Below are 22021 nucleotides of genomic sequence, written 5' to 3' on the forward strand. Positions count from 1 at the left end.
TTGTCATTACTGCAGTGCATAAAATGAACACAGACAAAAAGAATCCCCGTTACTTTGAAGGAAATATGTTTTTACTGCTTTTACTACAATAAAGATTAATCTTAATTAAAGATTAGCAGAAAAATCAGGAGGCCGTATAAATCAAATTTCATGATGACAGCTTATCTTAAACTAACACAAACCAGTGCAGGCACTGGCCTTCTGCTGCACTTGATGTTATCTGGAAGCAAGACATAAACATGCAATGTATTAGGTGTAAAATGAAATAAATGGTACCCTGAAGTAAAGAAAGACACAGAATTTAATTAAGAATATTGCTTAGTTTTACTAGAGTGTCAGTGGTTTGCCAGTACAGTTATGTGTGATAGACACCGACTAAAAAAACTCCTCAACAGCTTGGGAGGGAACTATAACTCGTGTGTTTCTGGCAGAAGGACGTTTATAATCTATTTAAATACATCAGCCTGCAAAGATGCAAGTGTCCTCTAGTGCATTAGTTCTCTTCCAAACAGGACCAACAGAAATCAAATCTTCTCAGTCAGGGATAGTAGCAGATGAGTAAAGCATTATCTCTTTAGGTGGTAGAGAAAGACTGACTGTTTGTAGACACAGGCCTCCACACAAATCTCACCTTCACAGTAATGATTTTAAACACTGAAGCTGCCCCAAAAGGACTGGACAAAGTTTAACAGATGGACTGGCTAAAAATCAACTGCAATTTCCACACGATGACAGAATCTTCATCTCTGACAACTTGTCTGCCTGGTCCTGCCTGTACATTCACGCTTAGTGTTGTCATCACATCTTTAGAAGATAAACAACAGGTGACGGAGCCCGATGATTTCCTGTCATATAGAGTCCATGCTGGGAGCTGTGTTAGCTGTCATACCAGTCCAGAAAGAGGAGAGAGAAGGAGCACATGACGAGAAAAAAGAGGATCCATACCCGGAAACCAGCATTGTTTTTTATTGCCTTGTAGAAGAAATAAAAAAAACACCTATTAATATAACCCAAAGGAAAATATAAAGCATAAATCAAATGTAGAATAAATAGAATTCACGATTTTACCTCTCTGATATCTTCATTGCCTTCTTTAACGTTCTCTGTGGCACCTACGACAAGCTGATGAATGCTGTCTATCTCCGTTTCCTGTCATTAAACAGGGGATGGGAAGTTATCCATTTTCCACCACTGTGGTAAATCACTGAGGAAAAATGAGGATCTCAACTCACTTGTTGTAAGACTTTCTCAGCAAAGATCTCCTGGAGACGCGAGATCTCCACCACCTTCCCCTCGATTTGCCTTGCAGACGTTAAAGGGTAGCATGAAATATGAAAAAACAACAACAAAAACAAAAAACAGTGTGAACAAAATGAAAGAACCTCCTCTGGTAATGGCAGTAATGTTAAGAACTGAGAGGGGAACATGCTTAGCTGAAGGAAACTCACCTTACTTCATCCACCAGGCTGTTCATCTCACTTACCAACCTCTGGTTTTCCTGCTCGAACTAGACAGAAACACACTACACTAAGACATTTTCATCAACGATGCCCATGGAGATATCAGCCAAATATAATTTATAAATAATAAAATGTCTGTGGTAAAGCGATAAATGTGTGAAATCTACTGTACATATAATGGATAACACAGATGAAGTGTAATGACGTCTGAGGTGCCACACCATCTGGATCTCCTCAGGAGAAAGCTCATCCTCCACTCTGCCCTCCTCCCACAGGTGCTCCTCCATAGTGGTGTTCAGGACCTCAGATGCACTCTTCTCTACAAGAAAGAAAACAACCTTTGTCATGTTTCTTTCTAAAATACCAAACTTACTTGGTTAAACTGAATCATTAACTCAGTTGTTATTTCTTTCTTTGAAAGAATTTAGATGCGTTTATGAAGACTGTTTAGAACCTTGTAATGACTTTTTGCCACACTGGGCATATTGCGGTCAGTGTTGAAATACTGAAGCAGTGACAGTGAGTGCAATACAAGGCTGGTACTCTGGTGATTTTTCTAGGGGGCATGGTGGGTCAGTGGTAGAGCATTGGATTGGGATGTAGAAGGCAAATCCCACCACACCAGGTGTGGCCTCGCCCAGCCACTAAGGACCACCTTGGTGCTGGTCCCAAGCCCAGATAAAATGGGAGGGTTGTGGCAGGAAGGGCATCCAGAATAAAAACTCATGCCAAATCAATGTGTGAAACACGCACAAAAATATATATTTTACAATACAGAAACAACACAATAATTCTGACAACGACAAATAAGGTTTTTTATGAGGTCTGTGTATGTTTAGATACTTGTAAGTGCAGTTACTATGTTCATTTACACATGAGATGTCTATTCTATCAAAAACAGCTGTAACTGCAGTTATGTGTGGTATATTTAATGTGTACGAATCAATAGAAATGTGGAATAATAAAAATTTAATAAAAATTTTAATTGCCTTCAGTTTGTTTCTCTTAAGTTATGATGAGATTGAGCAAATGTTTTTAATGTTTTACTAATGACCCACTTAATAAATGTGGTAATGACGAATGATGATGAATTAATTTTTTTTATTTTGATTCACTATCATCAAATCATATTATTTTCCATTAAGCTATTTAAAATCCACTTGTGAAATTGTGATGCTGGTATTGCCAGTGAAGTTGCAATCAGGCTGAGGATAGATGGAGGATTACATTGTAAAACAAGCAGGTCTTAATGAAGTGCAAAACTATTACAATGTAACAAGAATTGTCCGCTGTCCTTTAACTCTGCACAGACTGCTTTGCTTTGCTATGAATTCCACTGACACTGATTTAGGAGTGTCTCAAGTTGGACATTTCTGTTACTGTTTACTTGACGTGTGTGTGTGTGTGTGGGAAACATGATTTTCAGGGTACAGGATTAGCGAAAGATGTCAAGCAAATAAAAAGTCACAGTCAGTAAAGTACAACCCACTAGTTACATCATTGCTTCTGTCAGTGTTTTTGCTGCCACACAAACAGAACCCAGTGTTACACGTAACTCAATTACTAACCAGAACTTTCTTCCTTGACAGTTTTTTCCTCAGTGGGTTGCATTTCTACTGCTTTCTCTACCTTGCTATGTTCTGGTGCAAGCCGGGACCTAAAACCATAAAGTACAGGGTCAGGTGAAGTAGGAGCATTATTTTTTAACCTGCAATTGTCATAAAATGATGATAAATAACACATTTTCTCAACAAAGTATGCAAATTGATCTCGCAAATACTCACAGTCTTTTCTTATCCACCATTCTTTTCACTCTAATTGCTCTCTGCTCAGAGTACAGCTTGCATACACCTACAAATCACATGTGTACAGCTCAAATTAAATGTCATTAAGGTAAACAGTCCATAGAAGGTATGGTAGACAGGGAAGTCTGAATTGTATAAAGCCGAGCAAACTTACTTTTCAGGTACATTTCAATGAGGTCCAACACAGCCCCTCTGTGCTCTTTGATCTGGGCTGATGTCACTTGCTTCTCTGCATCATTTACAACCATAATACATTATTTGACATAAAACAGGGATAAGTTTAAAAAATAAATTGCTAGATTTTATCTTTAATTTTTACTGCATTACGCAAAATTTAAAAAATAGCATTAGCTAAAAGCATATACGCAATGGCCATGTCATTACGTAACCCTTGTACAATCTGATACAGCAGCTCTGCCATGATTTTTAATTTTTTTTTTTTTACAAAGTTATAATTTCTCAGTTATTAAGTCAGAAAGGTGATAATTCTACTATGTATTTATTTTTGAGGTCAGAGATGGTAGTGGAGTCGCACTCCAGTACGACAGTACAAACAAAGAGTAGGTGTTTCTAATGTTTTGAACCCCCGATTTTAAATAGGGTAGGGTGGATTCAATTATTCTACAGGTGTACCTAAAGAAGTGGCCAGTGAGTGTATTTTGCATTTCCAATAATATTTGTCAACTAGTTAACAAGGTTCATTGGAAAACAAGCAAAAACACACCTTCATTGCGTAAATGTTTAATGGCCTCAGAACAGGTCCTCATGAAGATTTGAGCATCCTGGTCGATCTGATCACGTTCACTGTCTGTCATACGACTTAGATCTGATGAAATGAGACTGTACAACACACAAGAACAAACTCAGTAAGTTTAAATAACCTATGGGCAAAAAGGGAAGCTGAACATTTGATTGATATAATAACTAAAGACTCTTTAGATTCTTTAACACTCATATTTCTTACAAGGGGACTAAATACTGATAGATATCTCCCTCCGGTGGACACTGCAGACACAACAACACTTGTTACTTAAAGACATATTGCACAGGGGTAGAGAAAACACAAATGCCGCAGCACTGGTTTAAAGGTGGATTTTGACTGCATTGATCACAGCAATTCTTGCAAAAGTCTTGGTATTAATGTCTATATAATATGTTTGATATTAACTGGTAACTAGACAAATTTTCTGCCCCCATTGTCTTGATCTCGAGTGGGACAATTTGCTCCTTTTCCCTGTTTATATTTTAGAAAAGATATAAAATTGGAAATGTTGGTAATAGTATGCAGAATTACTACTTTTAGTATTATCATCTTTGCAGTACTCTATTGCACCTTTCTTCTGTTACATAGTGCAAACATTTTGTACACATTACAATGTTTAAAATTCTCTTTTTATCCTTTTTTATCCAGTATCCACTAAATAAATAAAACAAATAACAAAAAGAGAATGAAGTAATTCTTTCCCAAGCCTTTGGTTCCATAAAGAATGATCTTTATGGTGTTTGTATAAGCTCCAGTTATAGCACATTATAACAAATCTGATTTTAGTACATATTAAAATATTTGCCAAACCTGAAGTAAAAAGGTGACACTAATTCAGTCATAAGCCTATCGTCCATAATTATTTTGTCGAACAAAGTCATACAGTGAAGAGAAAAAAGGAAACTGATAAGATAATTAGAAGAGAAGTGGAAGCAATGATGAGGTTTAATGGAATCACGGCCACTTAATTGATTTCTAAAACACTAAATAAGGTACAACCACCCATAAACATCCCTGAGGTTTAGTTGATGCATTCTGTTAAAGCTTTATCAACAAACCTAGCAAAACAGCAGCTACTCCACACACCCACACCTATTAAACACAGAAGGGGCCTTGAAGGGCGGAAGGCCTGGATTAGTCCCAGTGCATGATTTGTTCTCCACTTGGTTGCAGCTCAATTATTCCAGACAATTAGACTGGAGCCGACCGCTACAGACCACCCTATTCGTGGCTGACCTTGTGCCTGCAGCACGCACACAGACACACGGAAACTCACACACAGAGAGACAGACACAGACACACACACACTTCTTTCTCTTCTGAATTTTGTCAGAATCGGCCCCTGCAGCCTTGGTGGATTTTCCTGATGCTGCTGTTGATTGTGATAGATTGCTGAAACTGGTTGGAGAGGCTTACCTTCCGGCACTCACATAATCTTTCCTGTGTTGCAGCAGAAAGTCTTTGAGCTTAGTGATGTTCGTAATCTGCCAAGAAAAAGTGAGAAGACACATTACGTGACATTACTCGACTTCAGTAGCTTCATGTCAACAAGTTTTTTAAATGCCATACCTCCATTGGGCCTATGTTAACTATGTCGACATAGCTTTAAAGTGTTTTTAAGACGTGTAGCAGGAAACAATTTTCTCCCAACTACATTTAGACAGAGCCAGGGTAAATGTATAATTTAGTACTTATTGAATGTGACAGGCGACCAATGTCCATCTCTCTCTGTGAATTCTCAATGTTTACAAACCATGAGCTGCTGCATACAGAGCACTGACAGGGTAATTTCAAATAAGCTTTGAATTCATGATCGGTTATTATTTATCAGAGAAAATGTCCAAGTTTATGTGTACACAGGAAAACCGAGGAAACTTGGTTCAATCCAATATTTGCTCCTGTAATACGGTCAAATATTAAAAAAGACTTAATTGCTTCCCTGTCCACAGAGCTCTGCTGGTAGGACACAAGTGGGTGTGAATATACACACAGCAGGCTCTGTGAGATTCAGAAGAAGACAGAACTCAGACAAGCCCAGGATTGAAAAATGACACAATGAGTTTGATTGTGACAGCGAACCCAGAGCGTGGGAGATTATTTTCATAGCATAGCGACACTGTCTTCGGCCTTCAGCCTTTTCAGTCTAACAACCTCAATTATCAAATTGCCTTGGCAATGACGAGTAATCTGGCACCAGCTGTCTAATAATGTCTCTAAACATTCATTGCTAGCGTCATCGGGACCTGAAGCAGGGTTTCATTTGAGCTGACATTTTAAAAATGACGTTTTTCAATGCAGAAAGACGGTGTCAAGATAAACAGAGCTGGGCAATTCATTAGAAACCAAGCTCTCCTACACTGGTTTAGATGTTAGTTTATTGACGTATGACACTGCTGTAGGGCACGTTAACTCAGCCGACCCTTCTAATAATACAATAATTTGAGGTCAAGAGTTAATTGATGTTCGGAGCAGTAGACCTTGGTGGGAGGGGTGGGGATAAAAGAGTCTTTCTTATGGTTCAAAGTCTTTCAAAACATTGTCCGTAATTTAGCGTCTCAGTGAATGACTTTGAAGCTAAACCTCCAGCCATGCAGTCAACAACCTGCCACTTAGGGTGTCATACATAATCTTGGATTGGAAAACTTCATTACCAATTTAATACAGCTTGTAAAATGTTTTGTTCCAGTAGCCAAACCATGCAGACATTGAAATACCTTACAGCAAGGCCAAGACAGGTTAACTGGAATATTTGGCTTCAGGATCATCTTTAAGTAGTTAGTGGTCATATCTTTATTTGTGCTAATCATGCTTTTATGGTTGCTATATTTAATATTATATTATTATACATAATATAATAGTTGTTATTCAACTAATCAATTAGTCAATTACCACAAATGGATGAATAAACCCTAATAATCAATTTCTATAATATTGTTAATCTTCTAAATAATCTTGTAAAGACTTCTCAACATCACTTGTATTGTCGGCTAGAAGGTTGCGGGTTTGCAGCCCTGTGCTTGTGTGGGTTTCCTCCAGGTACACTGGTTCCCTCCGACAGTCAAAAGACATACATGTCAGGTTAATTGGTGACTCTAAAATTGCTTGTAGGTGTGACTAGTTGTCTGTCTGTGTATGTCTCTCTGTCCTGGCCCTCAGATAGACTGGCGCCCTGTCCAGGGTGTACACGCCTCTCGCCCTATGATGGCTAAGATAGGCTGCAGACATTTTCAGATGAAGAAACACGTCATCCAGAGAAGTGGTGTGTCTGGCTTGTGTTTTTAATAGTTTCTGAAAAACAGCAGAGGTTTACGTCACAAACTAACAAGTTAATTAGGTCTGTAGTCTGAACGTGAGTAAAGGCGTTTTCTGGTTGCTATTAGCTTTTGTGTGGTAATTGTAGACAATTACTTTAATAAATAACCAAAATGATTCTTTAAGGACAATTGTTTAAATTACAAATATATTTTAGTTTCCTCCAACTTATATGATAGTAAACAAAATACCTTTGGTTTCTGTAGCATTTGTCAAACAAAAGTCATATTATGGCATCACCTTAAGATTTGGGAAGTAGGGGTCTTTCTGCTATATGTATTTAGTAGAAAAAAAGTTATTTCAGAAAGTACCTGTAGAAAATCTGTAGATTAATGCACCATGAAAGTAAGTTTGCTTTGGTGTTATGTACAGCTCTAATGTCATTCTGGTAAATATACTCTTAAAAAATGGTTAGCTGATTATTATGATGTGATCTTAAGCTTTAACCCCCACCATTCTTGAGTGAGACCAGCTCTATTGTTCAAATACTAATTTATAAATCAGGAAAACCGCTGTGGAATGTTTGGGTTTCAGCAAATTTCAGTTCCTAAGGCAATCCTTGGCCTTCCACAAAGTGAAAAATATATTTCTTACATGGCATGACAAATGTATGTTTCACTATATACATTCTTCTTGCAATTAGCACTTGGACTCAGCCTATCATTTATATACACAGAACATTTGCCTGCAGGCCTGTGTTGATTGCCACTACACCTTTTCGACCAGCAGGCAGGGCTAAATACACAATATTGGAACAAATCATGGGGGCGTGTGTTGAGGGGTTGCCGGGGAGTGTCAAGAGTGCTGCTCTGGGGGTTGAACTGTCTCCTGTGTGTATACATTAGAGCTCAGATTCCCAGCACAACCTCAAGGGTTTGCAGGGGGTCAGTGGGATCAATTGCTCTTGTAACTTAAGATCCTAAAGTGCAAGTAATTCCTCAACAATGAGGAAGGGGTTGGCCTTGTGCTTGCAGCTCAGCCTATATATGTAGGTATATGCAAGTGTGTGTATTTGTGCAGCTGACATAGGTGTGTATGTGCGTGTGTGCGTATTTGTGTGTAAGGCAGAGTTAGCTGTAAAGGCAGGAGGAGACAGTCTGCCGGGCTACGTCTAATCTCGTCATCATCAAAGACCCCCACTTTACCTCCTCACTTTCTCCTTCCCCTGCTTTCCTCCAGCTCCGGCTGAGCCCAAACAAACCATCAGGGGGGATTATTATGAGGAAGAAAAGAGAAAAGGCTTAGCTAGCAGATTTCTTAAGAGCTTGGAGGGCGTTTTGTTTTGTTTTGTTAAATCCAGGTAACTGAAAGAATTTGATGATGACTGCCCTGCTTTGACTTAAGTCTCTGTATGTCCTGACTGAAGGCTTTCCATAATGATGCCATGCTGTGTTGTGTTTAGATATATGGGCCTGACTGATACAGAAAGGATGCTTCAGTTGAGAAGACTGTGTCACACGTTGATTTTATTATAATGTTTATGTCTTACTCTAATGGTTTTAGTTTTGTCTTTGTATTTCTATCCACAGTTAGAACGCTTTAGTCAGCTCTATAAACAAACAAAAAGTAGCTTCAAAGAAAACATTCAAGACTATTTATAAACAGGGTCTTTGACCTTTTTTGATATGTGCTAAAGTTGTATTAACATGTTTAAATTTTTGCTGGTTAGTTCATTTGGATCTAAAGCTGTAGCCAGCAGCACTTTATATTTTTATTTTAAATCATGTCATTTTTGAGATAGTCAGATATCGCATGGATACAAAATGACATCTTAAAAAGTCATAGAAATTGAGGCACAACAATGAGGATACAGTGATTTGCAGAGTGTTGAGAAAGCACCTCTGTTATTGTGCCGTACATCTGTGTTCCAGGATTTAAAGGTTAACTTTGAATTTTTAAATTTCAATTTTCTTTATCTGCTGTATTTTGTAAAAGTGGGTAAGATGACTATAAGCCCTTGGAGTTAATAAAATGCCATTGGAGGTAATAAATATATAGGAAAAACACATCTGCGGCAACATGCCAGCTGAACTAAACACTCAGCCATATCCTTCAGCCAACAATGGTTTGTTTATAATGAACAGCATTTGTGAAGCACTAACCTTTACAGCCGGACTTTGTAATTAAACTGAGGACTCGTGTTTTAAAATTCTGTTAACAATGGGAAGATGGACGTAACACACACACACACACACACACACACAAGAAGCTAAATCCGATGGTTCAGAATAGAGGACAAACAGAGGGAGACGCAGACAAAAAGGATCTCCTAACACACTACATACCTTGGAAAATCAAGATATGTCCACTGCCATGAGTGGCTCTGGTTGTGTTACTATCACAAATATATTTGCGATGCTAATCATACCAAGGCCAGCTAGACCGCATGGTTATCGCTCAGTATGGTAAGACACGGCCATTACATGTATATGCAATACGATTATGACCAACATGCTTTATACACTAGGACGTAATTAGATGTAGAGCCTCACACATGTAACCAGCAAGATGCTCTAGATGTATTGTTCCTATGTACTTATTAGCTCCAAAGGGTAACTCAGCCAGGTAAAAAGAGGTGGCAAAAGTATACACAGTCCTTAATAAAGTAGAAATCCAGATACCTGTGTAAAAAAGACTGGTAAAGGCAGAAGTACTAATTCTTTAATCAAGTAAAATTACAAGCCATAAAATGTATATTAAAGGTAAATATATGAAAGTATAAAGTACATTTCTACCAGCTGTTTCTGTGCAAAAAACTAACTAGACCACAAATCTTATTAATATAATCCAAAGATTATTAAACCATCTAACTTCAAATAATAGAAAGAATAAACAATATACTGCAAACACTTTGCTCCAATGAGCAAATCAGTTTTCAGTGTCAGGGATACAAATGAGAACATTATTAAATCATTGCTTAAGCTTTTGGGCTAATCAAAGGTAATATTCAATGAGAGAGACTGCACCAACACCACCCAACCTGGGAAGGTTTATATTTAACCTATTTCTAATTTTTGGAGCTTTTGTTATCCAATTAAAAGGTTATTCTGTTTTCTACCAATTTTTGGACAGAATGCAGGCATGAGTTATTCTAAATAATGAATTGCATTAGGCTTTAACAAACTTTAACAAAGTTTAGTCTCTAACAAGCCCATTCTGGCCAACCGTCCAACTGCCCATGGCTGTATGTGCACACACGCACGCACACACACAGATACACACGTCATTACAGAAAAGGATGGTAAGTAAAGTTACCTAACTCTACAGTATCTGAGAACAGTCCTGTTTGTGAACAGCTGCCTGTCACTATCAATCACAGAGAATTCCAGAGACCAAAAAACTTCAAATATTTACAAGCAAACATCCTATAAGCATCCTATAGCTATTGAGGAGAGCCAAGATAATGATAGTAAACAGTTGGACTATTGAGGTTAAAAGTAGTACAGATATTTGTGTTAAATCTTGGAAGTAAAAAAAGAAAAAAAGTGGTCAGAAAAATAAATGGTCGACACACAGATACCTTCAATTCAACTTAAGTACCAGGACAAAGCAGTTCCACTTTATTACTTCCAACTTTCGGCTAATAGTTTGAATTTGCTTTTGTTTAACTTTGCCATAAACATGAAAAACAACAAGAATAAGTAATTGCTGCAATCTACATCTGTGTCACTCTCATTATTCTTGTCATCAGCCATAGTCATTGACTGCATTTAGATCCACTTAAGTAACTCGGTTACTGGAAAAACGTGTATACATCCAACAGAAGAGTAACCTGATTTCTCCTCCATACTGGACTTATTTTGGAAGCCTGGTGCACCAATTTACACAGTATAGTGATAGAAAACACTGCTTTCTGACTTTGCTTGTCTTTTGGTTCGTGTCACAGCAGAGTGACAGGGCAGGAGGAAAAAAAGGAAAAAAAAGGGGAGACAAAAGCAGCTGATCCACAACGGGAATGTTCTACATTTTAAAAAAGTGACTTTGTGTTAGTTAAATCTTCTGTCTGACTTTAGGCAGACCTTGTTTTAAAAACAAGGCAGCATTGCATCAATGATCTCTCCTTTCATTCCCCCTTTTACTCAGCTGCTTGTTCCTTGTTATCACACACATGCACAGTTGGAAAAAGCCAATTAGAAAGCTGGTTTTGCATATACGTGCCAAAGAAATTGGAGTTCTTTGACAGAAATCTATCTGTGGAAACGAGTTTTCCCTAATCCTTTACCATGATTTCAGAAACACGCACTCCCATAAACATGACACTTAATCTTAAGCGTGGACATATTACATCTGGCTTTAAACACAAATTATGCTCTGTGTCTTAAAGGTATATACATGCAAATGATGCATCCGGTCATAATGGGTGTTGTTCATCTGTAAAGTTTAATTTGTTAAAAAAAAAAAACATGTATACCAAAGTACTGTTTGCCACAAGGCTTGTTTTCAGCAATAATTCTAATGCCAATGGAAAAAAACCATTGACTTTTGGTCGAAGGAACCAGGAAGAAGCTAACTTATAGACTGGCCTACAAAAACCTCCTCCCTACCACACTACACTATGTGCTGTTTACCAAAACTTCTTGTTTTTCTGAATCTCTACAATAGAGGCAGTGGTGAAAAACTTAGTCTTAGTTAGAGAATCATCATACAAGAAAAGTTAGCCTTTAAAAACACATTTCATATCTGCCAATGAAACCCTGTAGCTGTCTGTTGGAGCTCAAGAGATGGACTGCATTGGTGACATCACCTTGGAGACAGGTCTTTTAGTCAGTTTTGGACAGATTTCAATGGAAACTAAACTGCTGCATTTTGAAGCAATTAAATACATTTTTACAATTATTTTCATCTGCAACAGATGTGTTGGATGGGGCTGTCACATTTACTCACAGAAGTCATGGACAGCAATGCAGACAAATAAAAATGGGGTCATGAAGGCAAAACAGAAATCAGTAAAACTGTTCAATCTGTGGGATTTTATAAAATCATTAACATTCAGTATCAAATATGATAATTAATAAAAACACCTAAGTACAACTTAATATAACAACTAAATACACTTAAGAAATAGAATCAATATAAATAATGCACAATACATTGGAGGAAAAGAAGATAGGAAACAGTCCTGATAGTCCAATATTATGTGGATTATAAAAGTAGCAAATGTAAATGTTTTCAAGTAAACAGTATAATGGGAAATCAACACTTTACTTTGCTATATTTTTTACATTTATATCTTTTAGTTTTGCTAAGGTTATCTCTTCACTGACTGTGTTAATGCATAATCCATTGTAATTGTTTTAATTACTTTTCATGTTCCACTTTACTCATTACACTTTGTTACCGGGGTTTAAAAATTGCTAAATGAACAAATTATTTATTTATTAGAGTTAGAAATTTGGCCGCAAAATTGAATATCAGGATAAAACAAATCATGAAGATTAAAAACCAGAACTGCTGTGTATGTAAAATTGTGCTTTACTGTCATTTTTAACAGCACGACTGATTCGAATAAATTTGTATAATGTCTGGAAAAGAGAAAGCAACTACAAGGAAAGCATTTAGGTGCGAAAACAACAGATTTTTCAGCTGAGTGGATGACTGAATGTGTGATACTGCAATACTCAAAGCTTATTAAAAGCAGAGAAATGAGACTTGGCCTCAAACGCTTTTCATCTAATGTAGGATGAATGATGACTGCAACTGAAAAGCCAAAACAATACAATATGTTACTGTTGTTAGCCAGTTATTTAAACAATATTATCTGCTTTAGTTTTACTTGACACCATTAATATCAGTGTGATATGACAATCCATAATTAACACCTTGTGTCTTATTCCACTAACATCTTAATCTATAATGAAAAGCACCCTCCTGATGAGTGCACATCTGTTGTTGTTTCTTGGGTTAGATTGTGTGTCAGAGTATGCAGCTTGCTGTTATCTGTATTGGTAGTATTTTAATCATTGTAAATCACAATAACAAAGATCTCTGTAACAGCAGAGCTTGACAGCATTCTTCAGAAAGTGTCCACAGCTGCTGCCTTGGTCTTCCTACATGTTTAAATGTTTAAGCTGAGCTTTTGTCTACTGAGCTCAACATTACTTTTGTTCTGCTTAAACAATTTAGTCTGCAGAGTATCTGGTGTCCGTCTCAAGACTTGGAGCTTAACATACAACGGTAAATCTGTGTTTCACCACTTTTTCCACTTTTATTTTCATTTTTATGAATCATGAAGAAACATTATGTTGCACACAGAGAAACAAAATTAAGATTGCATTCAGGCCTGACAGCAGATGCCTCAAAATTCAATCTGCCTGGCTTTCATGGGAAAACAGGCCAGAGATCAGGCCAACTGGTAAAGAGACTGTTTAGCAGCACATTCATCACAGAGTGATCCCTGCAAATCACTTCCCCTTGAGTCGGCGTAGACAGCTGTATGTATGTCACCCGTGTACTAATATTGTTTGTGACTTTATGAGTAGAGAGATGACTGGCTGCACATTATTATATGTTTGCCCACTGAGCTCAATTAATTACAGGTTACATACATCTATCTGGCCATATAGTAATGCTTCAAGCAGATTTTATGTTGTTTACTGACAAAATGTAATATGTTTATCAGGATTTAATTTACTGAAATATTATCTGGAACTGTGTACAACTGTATCGTGAATATTAATGGAGGCAAAGGTAAGAACTTGTGCACTTTAGTTATGTTTTATATTATTGTGACTTGAGCATTAATAACCTTAATTTGAGGACCAGGCCTGGTGAAATATGGAAGATAGAAGAGACGGTTTTCCTAAACATGCTGACATTAATGACAACTCAGAAATTTCACTTTATACCATCTGGTGTTGCGGTTGTAAGCTTTATGCGCATGACCTATAAAATGCTAAAAAAATCTACAAATAGGCCCCAGCTATATCTGACAATAGAAAAAGAAAGAAAGAGAATTCAAAATGTATCATTCACAAAAGTTTTAAAGTTTGGAAATTTGTCTTTTTTCGAATGCATTTTCCAGGCAAAATTTACAATTTACTTTCACATGTATGTATCTTTCAAACATTTATTAAATCTTTTTTTGGCTAAGAAAGATCATCACTAACAAAAATATTGATTAAACTAAATGGTTTGAGAATACAATGTACTACTTCAATTGGAAAGCTGTCACAGGGAGGAGCTCAGTCAAACAGCACAACTTTTAAGTGCTGGCTAACAGACACACTTTTCATGGTTTCAAAGAAAACACTGTGAAAAGGGGCCAATTTTGGAATACCAATACTAAAGGCACAGTGGGAGAGCCAAGCTTTTTCTACACACAATTTAACAATTTTAGAGTGACCTCCTCCATTTAAACTTGAGAAGGGGCACCATACTGTGGAGAGAGATGAGGTGAGTGGTAAAATTTAGATCATTGTGCAACAGCCTGACCCCTGTGAAGTAAAAGATTCCCCGGACCACACCCCACCCTGCAAACACTGGCCTTCTTATTAGTCAATCAAGCCTTTGTTGCATTGCCCCAAAACAAACTACATTTCCTTTATCACGGAGTTGATTTTTGAGTGGAAAAAAGCCTCATAGGACCACTGTGTATTTGTCAACTTTGATGTTTTTCTTTCTATTTTTGTGAAGCTTCAGTGGGAACTAGGAGAGTTATGCATTGCTTGAAGAGCACCCACATCTGTTGCGCATTAGTTGCCGGCCGTCAACATTGTTACTGGGGACCTAATTTAATATTTTCTCTGTTTTGATCTTCCACCTTTAATCACTGGCTCTTGGGAGGATCGACTTTCCCCAAGAAATTGTTAGAGAGCTGAAAGAAAATGTTATTGCAGTGTGTTTATGGAATCATACATGTTAAGAGGGGAGTCACACACACAAAAAATGCTGCTTATGTCAGGCTGTACTGAGAAAAGAATGGATAGTTGAGTTGGGGGAGATATGGGTGAAAACCGCGACATAACTGTAAGCAGTCAGGACATTCCAAACTTGCAATTTCAATTTCTGCAAAAGCTGCTTTACTGAGATGGTATCTGCAGTGCAAGGGAGACAGCGGTAGGGGGGGAGGAAAGCAGCGAGCAGACACCACAGGATAGGTTTGGGTTTCTTTTGAATCAGCACCAGCGCTTTTATTAAACCACCATTTATAATATCAATGTAACAAAAAATAACAAAAACCTGGTTGTGCAGAGCTGCTGAGACTGGGCTCATGTTGGCTGAAGACATCAGGTACAACTTAAGTCTTAACTCCCCTAGGGAGATGTAAAGTGGTTCTTCAAGGTGCCTTTGAAGAGGTTTGTGTTTATGATATTCACATCAGGCCAAGGACTTCTGGCTTTATAAGCAATACTCATGACATGAAGTGAGGCTTTTTAGCTGCCAATGATCCTCATTCTACTGCCAACCATTCAGGATTTCTCCATGCTTCAATGGAAGACTAAAATTTGAGATGTTTTGTGATGTTTCCTGAACTAATTAAACTCCAGCATTACTATGCCAAGTTTTTAAGGTCAATTTCCCATGACAAAAGTTTCAAAACAACTTTTTTCAACAAAGTAAGTATGCTTATGGTAAATTTCCTACAATCAAGATTAAGACAGAGCAAGTAAATCTTTGGCTCCTAATATAAATAATTGTTTTGTTATTCTAAATAATTTAAGATATTATGAAAAACCTTTCTTTATAACACAATTAAAATGTGGAGAATGCTATTTTTCTAACCTATTTCCCAGCTTACTACCACTTAAAGTCAAGATCACGTTGTGCAATTTTCTGGATCAATTCTAAGCCCAGACCTGTCAGTGTTTGTGGAGGAGACCATTCTGACCTGACAGTTGGCTCAGAAGTATTTTGGGCTCAAAACTGCAAAGTTACTTAGCTTTTGTCTGCCCACATTTTAAACAGTGCAGTTATTTAGTCTGAACTGCCCATACTGAATAGGATTAGAACATCTCTGTAGTCAAATTTAGGCTGACATCAACAGCAATGGTGTTTTTAGGAGTGGTATTTATGACAATAAGGGAATTAGTTCTAATTAGATATAGATAGTTCAGTTGTCACAAATTTCTTTGTTACTTTTTATCTCATATTCATTGAGTGTAGCTGGTAATGATATGCTCACATTTTTAGAATAATATGTAAAGCAGGGCAGGAGCGGATATTTCACACTAGAGTTGATGCATACTTAATGATGATTGTATATAAATAATAACGCACTCCACAAAGTTGAGAGAGCAACAGTCTACCCACTGAAAGTTTGACAAACATATTACATGCATCAGCAGAATATTTTCTGACACAAACGTATAAATATTTCCTAAAAGTGTAAACAAGATTAGATTAACTGCTACAGATAGCCTGTAAGACGAGTTGGAGTGACAATTAATATGTGAATGGCAAATGGTCTGCACTTATATAGCGCTTTTCTATCTATTGGTACCCAAAGAGCTTTACACTGCTTCTCATTAACCCATTTACACAATCACACACACACACTCACACACCAATTGGGGCGCTGCTATGCAGCTGGCCTACACTTACCGGGAGCAACTAAGTTAGGGTTCAGTGTTTTTCTCAAGAATTGAAGGTACAAGGATTGAAGGAACAAGGATTGAAGGAACAAGGATTGAACCATCAACACCCTTGGGATTGGTGGCCTGCTCTAATGCGCCACAGTTGCTGTATTAATAGCAGACATCAAGTTCTAGGTAAATGATGCAGTAAAATATGGATAAAGGAAGAATTAAGTTTAGGTAATGTTTGTGTAGATGTTTACTTGGTTTATATGAAGGGGATATTAGTTCCTTTTTGAGAATTGTAATTACCAACTCAGTGAGTAAAGCATCATGCTGTGATGCAGGCAGATCAAATACCACCCTATACACCAGGTGTGTCCTAGAGCAAGACGCTAGCTCCCCGGGCGCCCCCTGAGGTCATCAATGCTTCAACATGTATACACTGATCAGGCATAACATTATGACTACCTGTGCAATTTTATGCAATGCAGTGACTATCATGAATTCTACTTTGACATGGTTATAATTTAAAAACGTTTTTAGGTTGAAATTGTCAGAAAGGTGATATTCTACTATGCGTTTATTACTGAGGTTAAAGTAGGTAGTGGAGTCGTACGAGAGTGCATTATAAGAAGAGGTGAGTTAACAACAACATTAGAAATTTTGTCCACCTCACTCATAATAAAGTGATCATGGCTCTGAAATTCTATATTAAGCAAGACTGAAAATCAATAAGCACGAGCACTATATGGCAATAATGCATGTTTATATTGTTAATATTAAGTGGCTTGTCAGCGTTTTACTTTGTTTCAGAACAGACTTTTATATCAATATTTTGACCATTCAGCTGTCAGAACATTTATTATAATAGCATGTTGTATTCAACAAAGCTGTATAGGATATAATGTTAACACTTTAAAGGCCTTGGTAGCGTTAACTGTTAGCAGCTGATGCACACTGCTTTAACAAGCAATGACTTTCACTTTTTTGAAAAGCATACACATATACCCTGCATAAAACCGTACCTTGGCTTACAGCTGCTTTAACAACGAGGCGTAGGAATAGGCACATTAAAACAGTCCGCTAACGTAACTCGTGCTCTTTAAATAAAAAAGTTGAAATGTTGCTAACCCATTTGGCTAAAGCTAGCTTGCGGTAATACTCACCACTTCTTTCGCTTTCGGGGAAAAGCCACTCCTTGGTCTGCTCCGCTTAAAAATCTCATCTTTGGTGGAGTCAAAGGCTATTCCTATCGCCTTGTTTCTAGTTTTAACGGTCTTTACACTAGCTTTGAAAAGTAAAGTTATATCCACGGCCATGTCTGTGCAGCAGCAGTGCTGGGACCGCTGTAAACAAACTGACACGTCACCAACTGAGGACGTCATTATCCTGCGACGCGGAGGATTATTCCCTGAGAAGAAAAAGAAGGCCTTACATTTTACCTTAAGCTCTTTTTAGGCTTTATTTATTGTATTGACTTTTATATCTTAGAGTATTTACACCCTGCCGGAGTCAGACCTCATACAAACGCACCATTCGTCTTCATTCAGTTCGAGGTAGTGAAATTGTTGAAATTTCGAAAATCTCTTAAGTGTTACACCTTAAGTTCAAAAACACTTAAGTGGAGCGATTTAGGTTTCAGTTGGTGTCTAATAGTTGCTTATATTCTAATACAGTCATATTGAATTGTTTCCACTGTTTGTTTCCACTGTATGCGCTGTGAGGATGTAAAAGGAACATGCTGTCCATTCATACAGTCAATCTGTCTCTCTTTCTCTCAGAAGAATACCTCTACAACTAGTTGCAGTTATGTCCAGCAGGAAACGCCGACCTAACTGGACAGACCAAGAGAGTCTCCTTCTAGCTCAGTTAATGCAAGAGAGAAAAGAAATAATTAGAGGAAAGTGCAGTACTGGAGTATCTATACAAGATAAGAGACAAGCCTGGGAGGATATAGCCCAAACCATCAATACTGCCTTTCCACAGATTCAGCGTACGGTTTCTGACTGTAACAAAAAATGGGAAAATCTGCTGGCAAAGTCAAGGCAGGAAATTAGAAGACAGAAAAGACAACCAGGTGCAGGTAAAGGAAATTTGCAGTTTGTTAAGTGTAATTATATTTGCAATCAACTATTAAGAGGAGCTAAAAGTGGATGTCTGCAGAAAACATATATTTTGATTATAAAACACACACATCTAGAGTTGTGTATTTATTTTTTGATTCACAGATGAAGGCCTTTCCCTTCAACAGTTCAGTACTGTGACCCAAATAGTGATTTCTGTAATGAACCTCACAGACATGCTGCAACAGGACAGAGAAGACTTGGAGATGGTGGAAACTCAACAGAACAGGTAATATGTTTTAGTTTTTTTGCCTCTCCTGTGTGGCCTGATGGCACCACAGTACAACATTTTATTCAGTATTTTGTTGGGAATACATATCTGAGGTAATTTCACCATCATTACAAAAACACATGGAGTATTTTCTCACTTACTCCTGCTTAATGTCACGTATACATTTTGGATATTTCACAAAGGTGTGTTTGATTGTACCTTACTACTTAATAAACAGTCTGTATGAAAATGGCTGTGAGAAAATTCTGTGTGTGTGTGAGTGTGTGTGTGTGTGTGTGTGTGTAATTTTAATGTAATTTTAATCTACCAACAGTGTGGAGGTTGAAATGACAATACTTAACTTGTCTACTTGTTTTTAGCTGTGATAAAGACTGCAACGATCACTCCATAGATGAAAGGTCTGAAAACAACAATCCACTAACACAGCATGAGCTTTCTACATATCTGCATCCATCCACATCTCCAGCTGAACAGAAAATTCCTGCAATTACTAATGTCCCTAAATCCCTTGCGGTACAGTTCAGCACTCCTCACGCTGCTATCTTTACCGTCACCAGAGAACACTCAGATGCTCCCTGCTCGAGTTCCCCAACATCAGAGCACTGCAGAACTTTACAAGAGCGAATGGATTTAGAAATGTCTGTGCTGAGGAGACAAGAGGCAGTCCTCAAGCTACAAGAGGAGTATTACACACTAAAAATCAAGCTAATTAAAAAGCAAATGGAAGAATCTGTTCAAAATGACTGATGTAATTTGAAGATGACTTTTTGCCCCTGTTTGTGACAAAACAAAAATACGGCACCATCTAATATGGCTTAAGACTGATTCAAAGTTCTGATATTGAGAAACACTAATCAGGTTTGTGGTGTTACACAAATGTTGTTGACAATTGACACTTCTGTATGGGGGCACATTGCATTCACCAAAGGAAAAATAATTAGAGATCTTCTCTAAGATTGTATCGAATCTTGTATTTACGAGAAGTGTATCCTGTAATTACAAAATAAGGTCTCAAATATTTTTTTCTTTGGTGCAATGCGCCATCAGTAAAAAAAATAATTTATAAATAAAATTTAAATTTAATATATTTTTATTTGACCTGATCACAATATTTTAAAACATTAACACCATTAAAAGCACCTAATTGGAAAAAAGAAGGGGATGTGCATTGTAGCTAAATTAAATGTTGGATAATTTACAAATTTGTGCTTTTTTTTTAAGCATTGCACTGCCAGACTTTGTGACTCTTGTGTTATTCTGTGATGCAGCAATTGTCTGCAGAGGATACATTAAACAAATAAATAATTTGTATGTTATTTATGCTAAAGTTTTTTTGTAACAAGATTTTTTTTGTAGTTGCTACGCATGCTTTTTAAATTGTCTCTACAGAAAGAGAATTGCTATAGTCAGTACAATACATCACAAGTCAGATTTCTGGTTTTCCTACTTACCATGCAGTTTATTCATTCTGTTTAGTGCCTCACATAACGTCATTACTACTTCAATATCTGACTCAAAGGCAGAATTTTTATGGCAACCAGTGGCGATCTTCTCTTTGGGGTCCCAAGGAAAGAGGCACCCCTAACCCACTGTGACAAGCACACAGTAGCTAGCTGACTTTCCTAAGAAACGGGGTGTCCAACCGTCCTAGAAGGGGCTCTAGTCAGGCTGCTTTAGGGGCAGCTGCAGTCCACCATGTGGATCATTTTTGAAAAAGCTAAAAAGATTTATAGTTGTTTTTCGGGAACCCCTTTTCCTTTCCTAATTGGACTGAAAAACCTATTACATTTTGATGAGCATTTGTTATAGTTAATGACTATTGACAACTATAAAAATATTAAAATCAATTTGTTTACAGGAAGTGTACATTGTTTTTCTAGTAGAGTAATAACATACTATTATTTTGAGAAATTTAGTTGGCTGATTCTCACCATTTACTCTGAAAAAGTGGAAACAGGGTACACACAAACATTTCACTTGACCAATGTAAAGATAAAATAATCTTTTGTCTAGACAAATGTAGTAATTTGTGCATAATATTTTTTATAAACCCATTTATTTGTAACTGACTGAGGTTGGCATCCAAATGTAAGCAATGGGGCCCAGAGTGTTGAATTAAAGTCTGTTATTTGCTGTGTGGTTTGCTCATTTCCTTTGTTAGTGTTGCGCCAGACTACGTTACACCCGAGTGCTGTGACTGTGTCTCTCTTTCTGCTGCCTCAGCATTAACTCCTCATCATATATTTCCATTCACGTGTGCATTCAGTGTGAAAAAAGAGGTTTTAACGGACCAAGGTTATGGGCACAAACTAAGACATGATTGCCTTTATGATACTTACGTGTTGATGTGAGGAGGCTGTCCATGCATTAAAGTTTTCCAACTTGTATCTTACCATGGCATAAATCACTCTAATTGAGCTTGCTGCAAGCACTGCACTGGCAAGAATAGGAAACTGAATGACTTGCTGATGCTTCAACCATCATTTGCTGAGAAGCAGGGTTTTTTAATATTGTAGCTGATCAGTTCAACAGTATTAATTATATTAAAGTTTTATAAAGCTTTTATTATAACCAAAACACTGCTATTTATAAATTAAACTATTTAAAATCAGTTCTAGCAGTCTACTGTTGATGCTGTTACTTTAAGATTGTCATTGGTTTATCCAGTAGTTTAAGCTATTTCAAGTACTAATTTACTACCCATAGCAAATTATCATAGTAATGCTTTGATTAAATATTTAATCGTGTCTGTCATCCACTAACAATATTTAACACTCTTGCTAAAGTCTAGCTCAGGTAAATGCTTTTCCT

General features: G+C 37.2%; 1 protein-coding gene and 1 long non-coding RNA gene across 3 annotated transcripts; one reads left to right on the top strand and one right to left on the bottom strand.

Annotated features, from left to right (window-relative positions):
- Positions 1-53: 53 nt before the first annotated feature.
- On the bottom strand, positions 54-18236 carry stx18 (syntaxin 18). Its single transcript, XM_067505149.1, has 11 exons — positions 18022-18236; positions 5445-5512; positions 3990-4105; positions 3420-3494; positions 3245-3311; positions 3029-3117; positions 1682-1779; positions 1449-1507; positions 1233-1302; positions 1069-1149; positions 54-972 (listed from the first exon to the last, which is right to left on the bottom strand). Exons 1-11 carry the CDS (start codon positions 18172-18174, stop codon positions 877-879), a joined length of 972 nt encoding a protein of 323 aa, XP_067361250.1. The 5' UTR covers positions 18175-18236; the 3' UTR covers positions 54-876.
- Positions 18237-18240: 4 nt separating this feature from the next.
- On the top strand, positions 18241-21312 carry LOC137127766 (uncharacterized). 2 transcript variants are annotated; one of them, XR_010914459.1, is made up of 4 exons: positions 18241-18411; positions 18637-18938; positions 19084-19207; positions 19570-21312. It is a non-coding gene; the product is annotated as an uncharacterized lncRNA (long non-coding RNA). The 2 variants fall into 2 exon arrangements; XR_010914460.1 differs by having other exon boundaries at positions 18640-18938.
- The last annotated feature ends 709 nt before the right edge of the window (positions 21313-22021 follow it).

This window comes from Channa argus, chromosome 5, assembly GCF_033026475.1.
Source record: "Channa argus isolate prfri chromosome 5, Channa argus male v1.0, whole genome shotgun sequence".
Classification (NCBI taxonomy): domain Eukaryota; kingdom Metazoa; phylum Chordata; class Actinopteri; order Anabantiformes; family Channidae; genus Channa; species Channa argus.

Excerpts from the sequence above, each read along its gene's own strand:
- stx18 (XM_067505149.1), bottom strand. The coding sequence starts at position 18,174 with ATGGCCGTGGATATAACTTTACTTTTCAAAGCTAGTGTAAAGACCGTT. Across the intron at positions 3,118-3,244 it reads ATGGTGGATAAGAAAAGACT|GTCCCGGCTTGCACCAGAAC; the intron begins GTGAGTATTTGC and ends TTATGGTTTTAG. Across the intron at positions 1,508-1,681 it reads CTCCTGAGGAGATCCAGATG|TTCGAGCAGGAAAACCAGAG; the intron begins GTGTGGCACCTC and ends GTTTCTGTCTAG.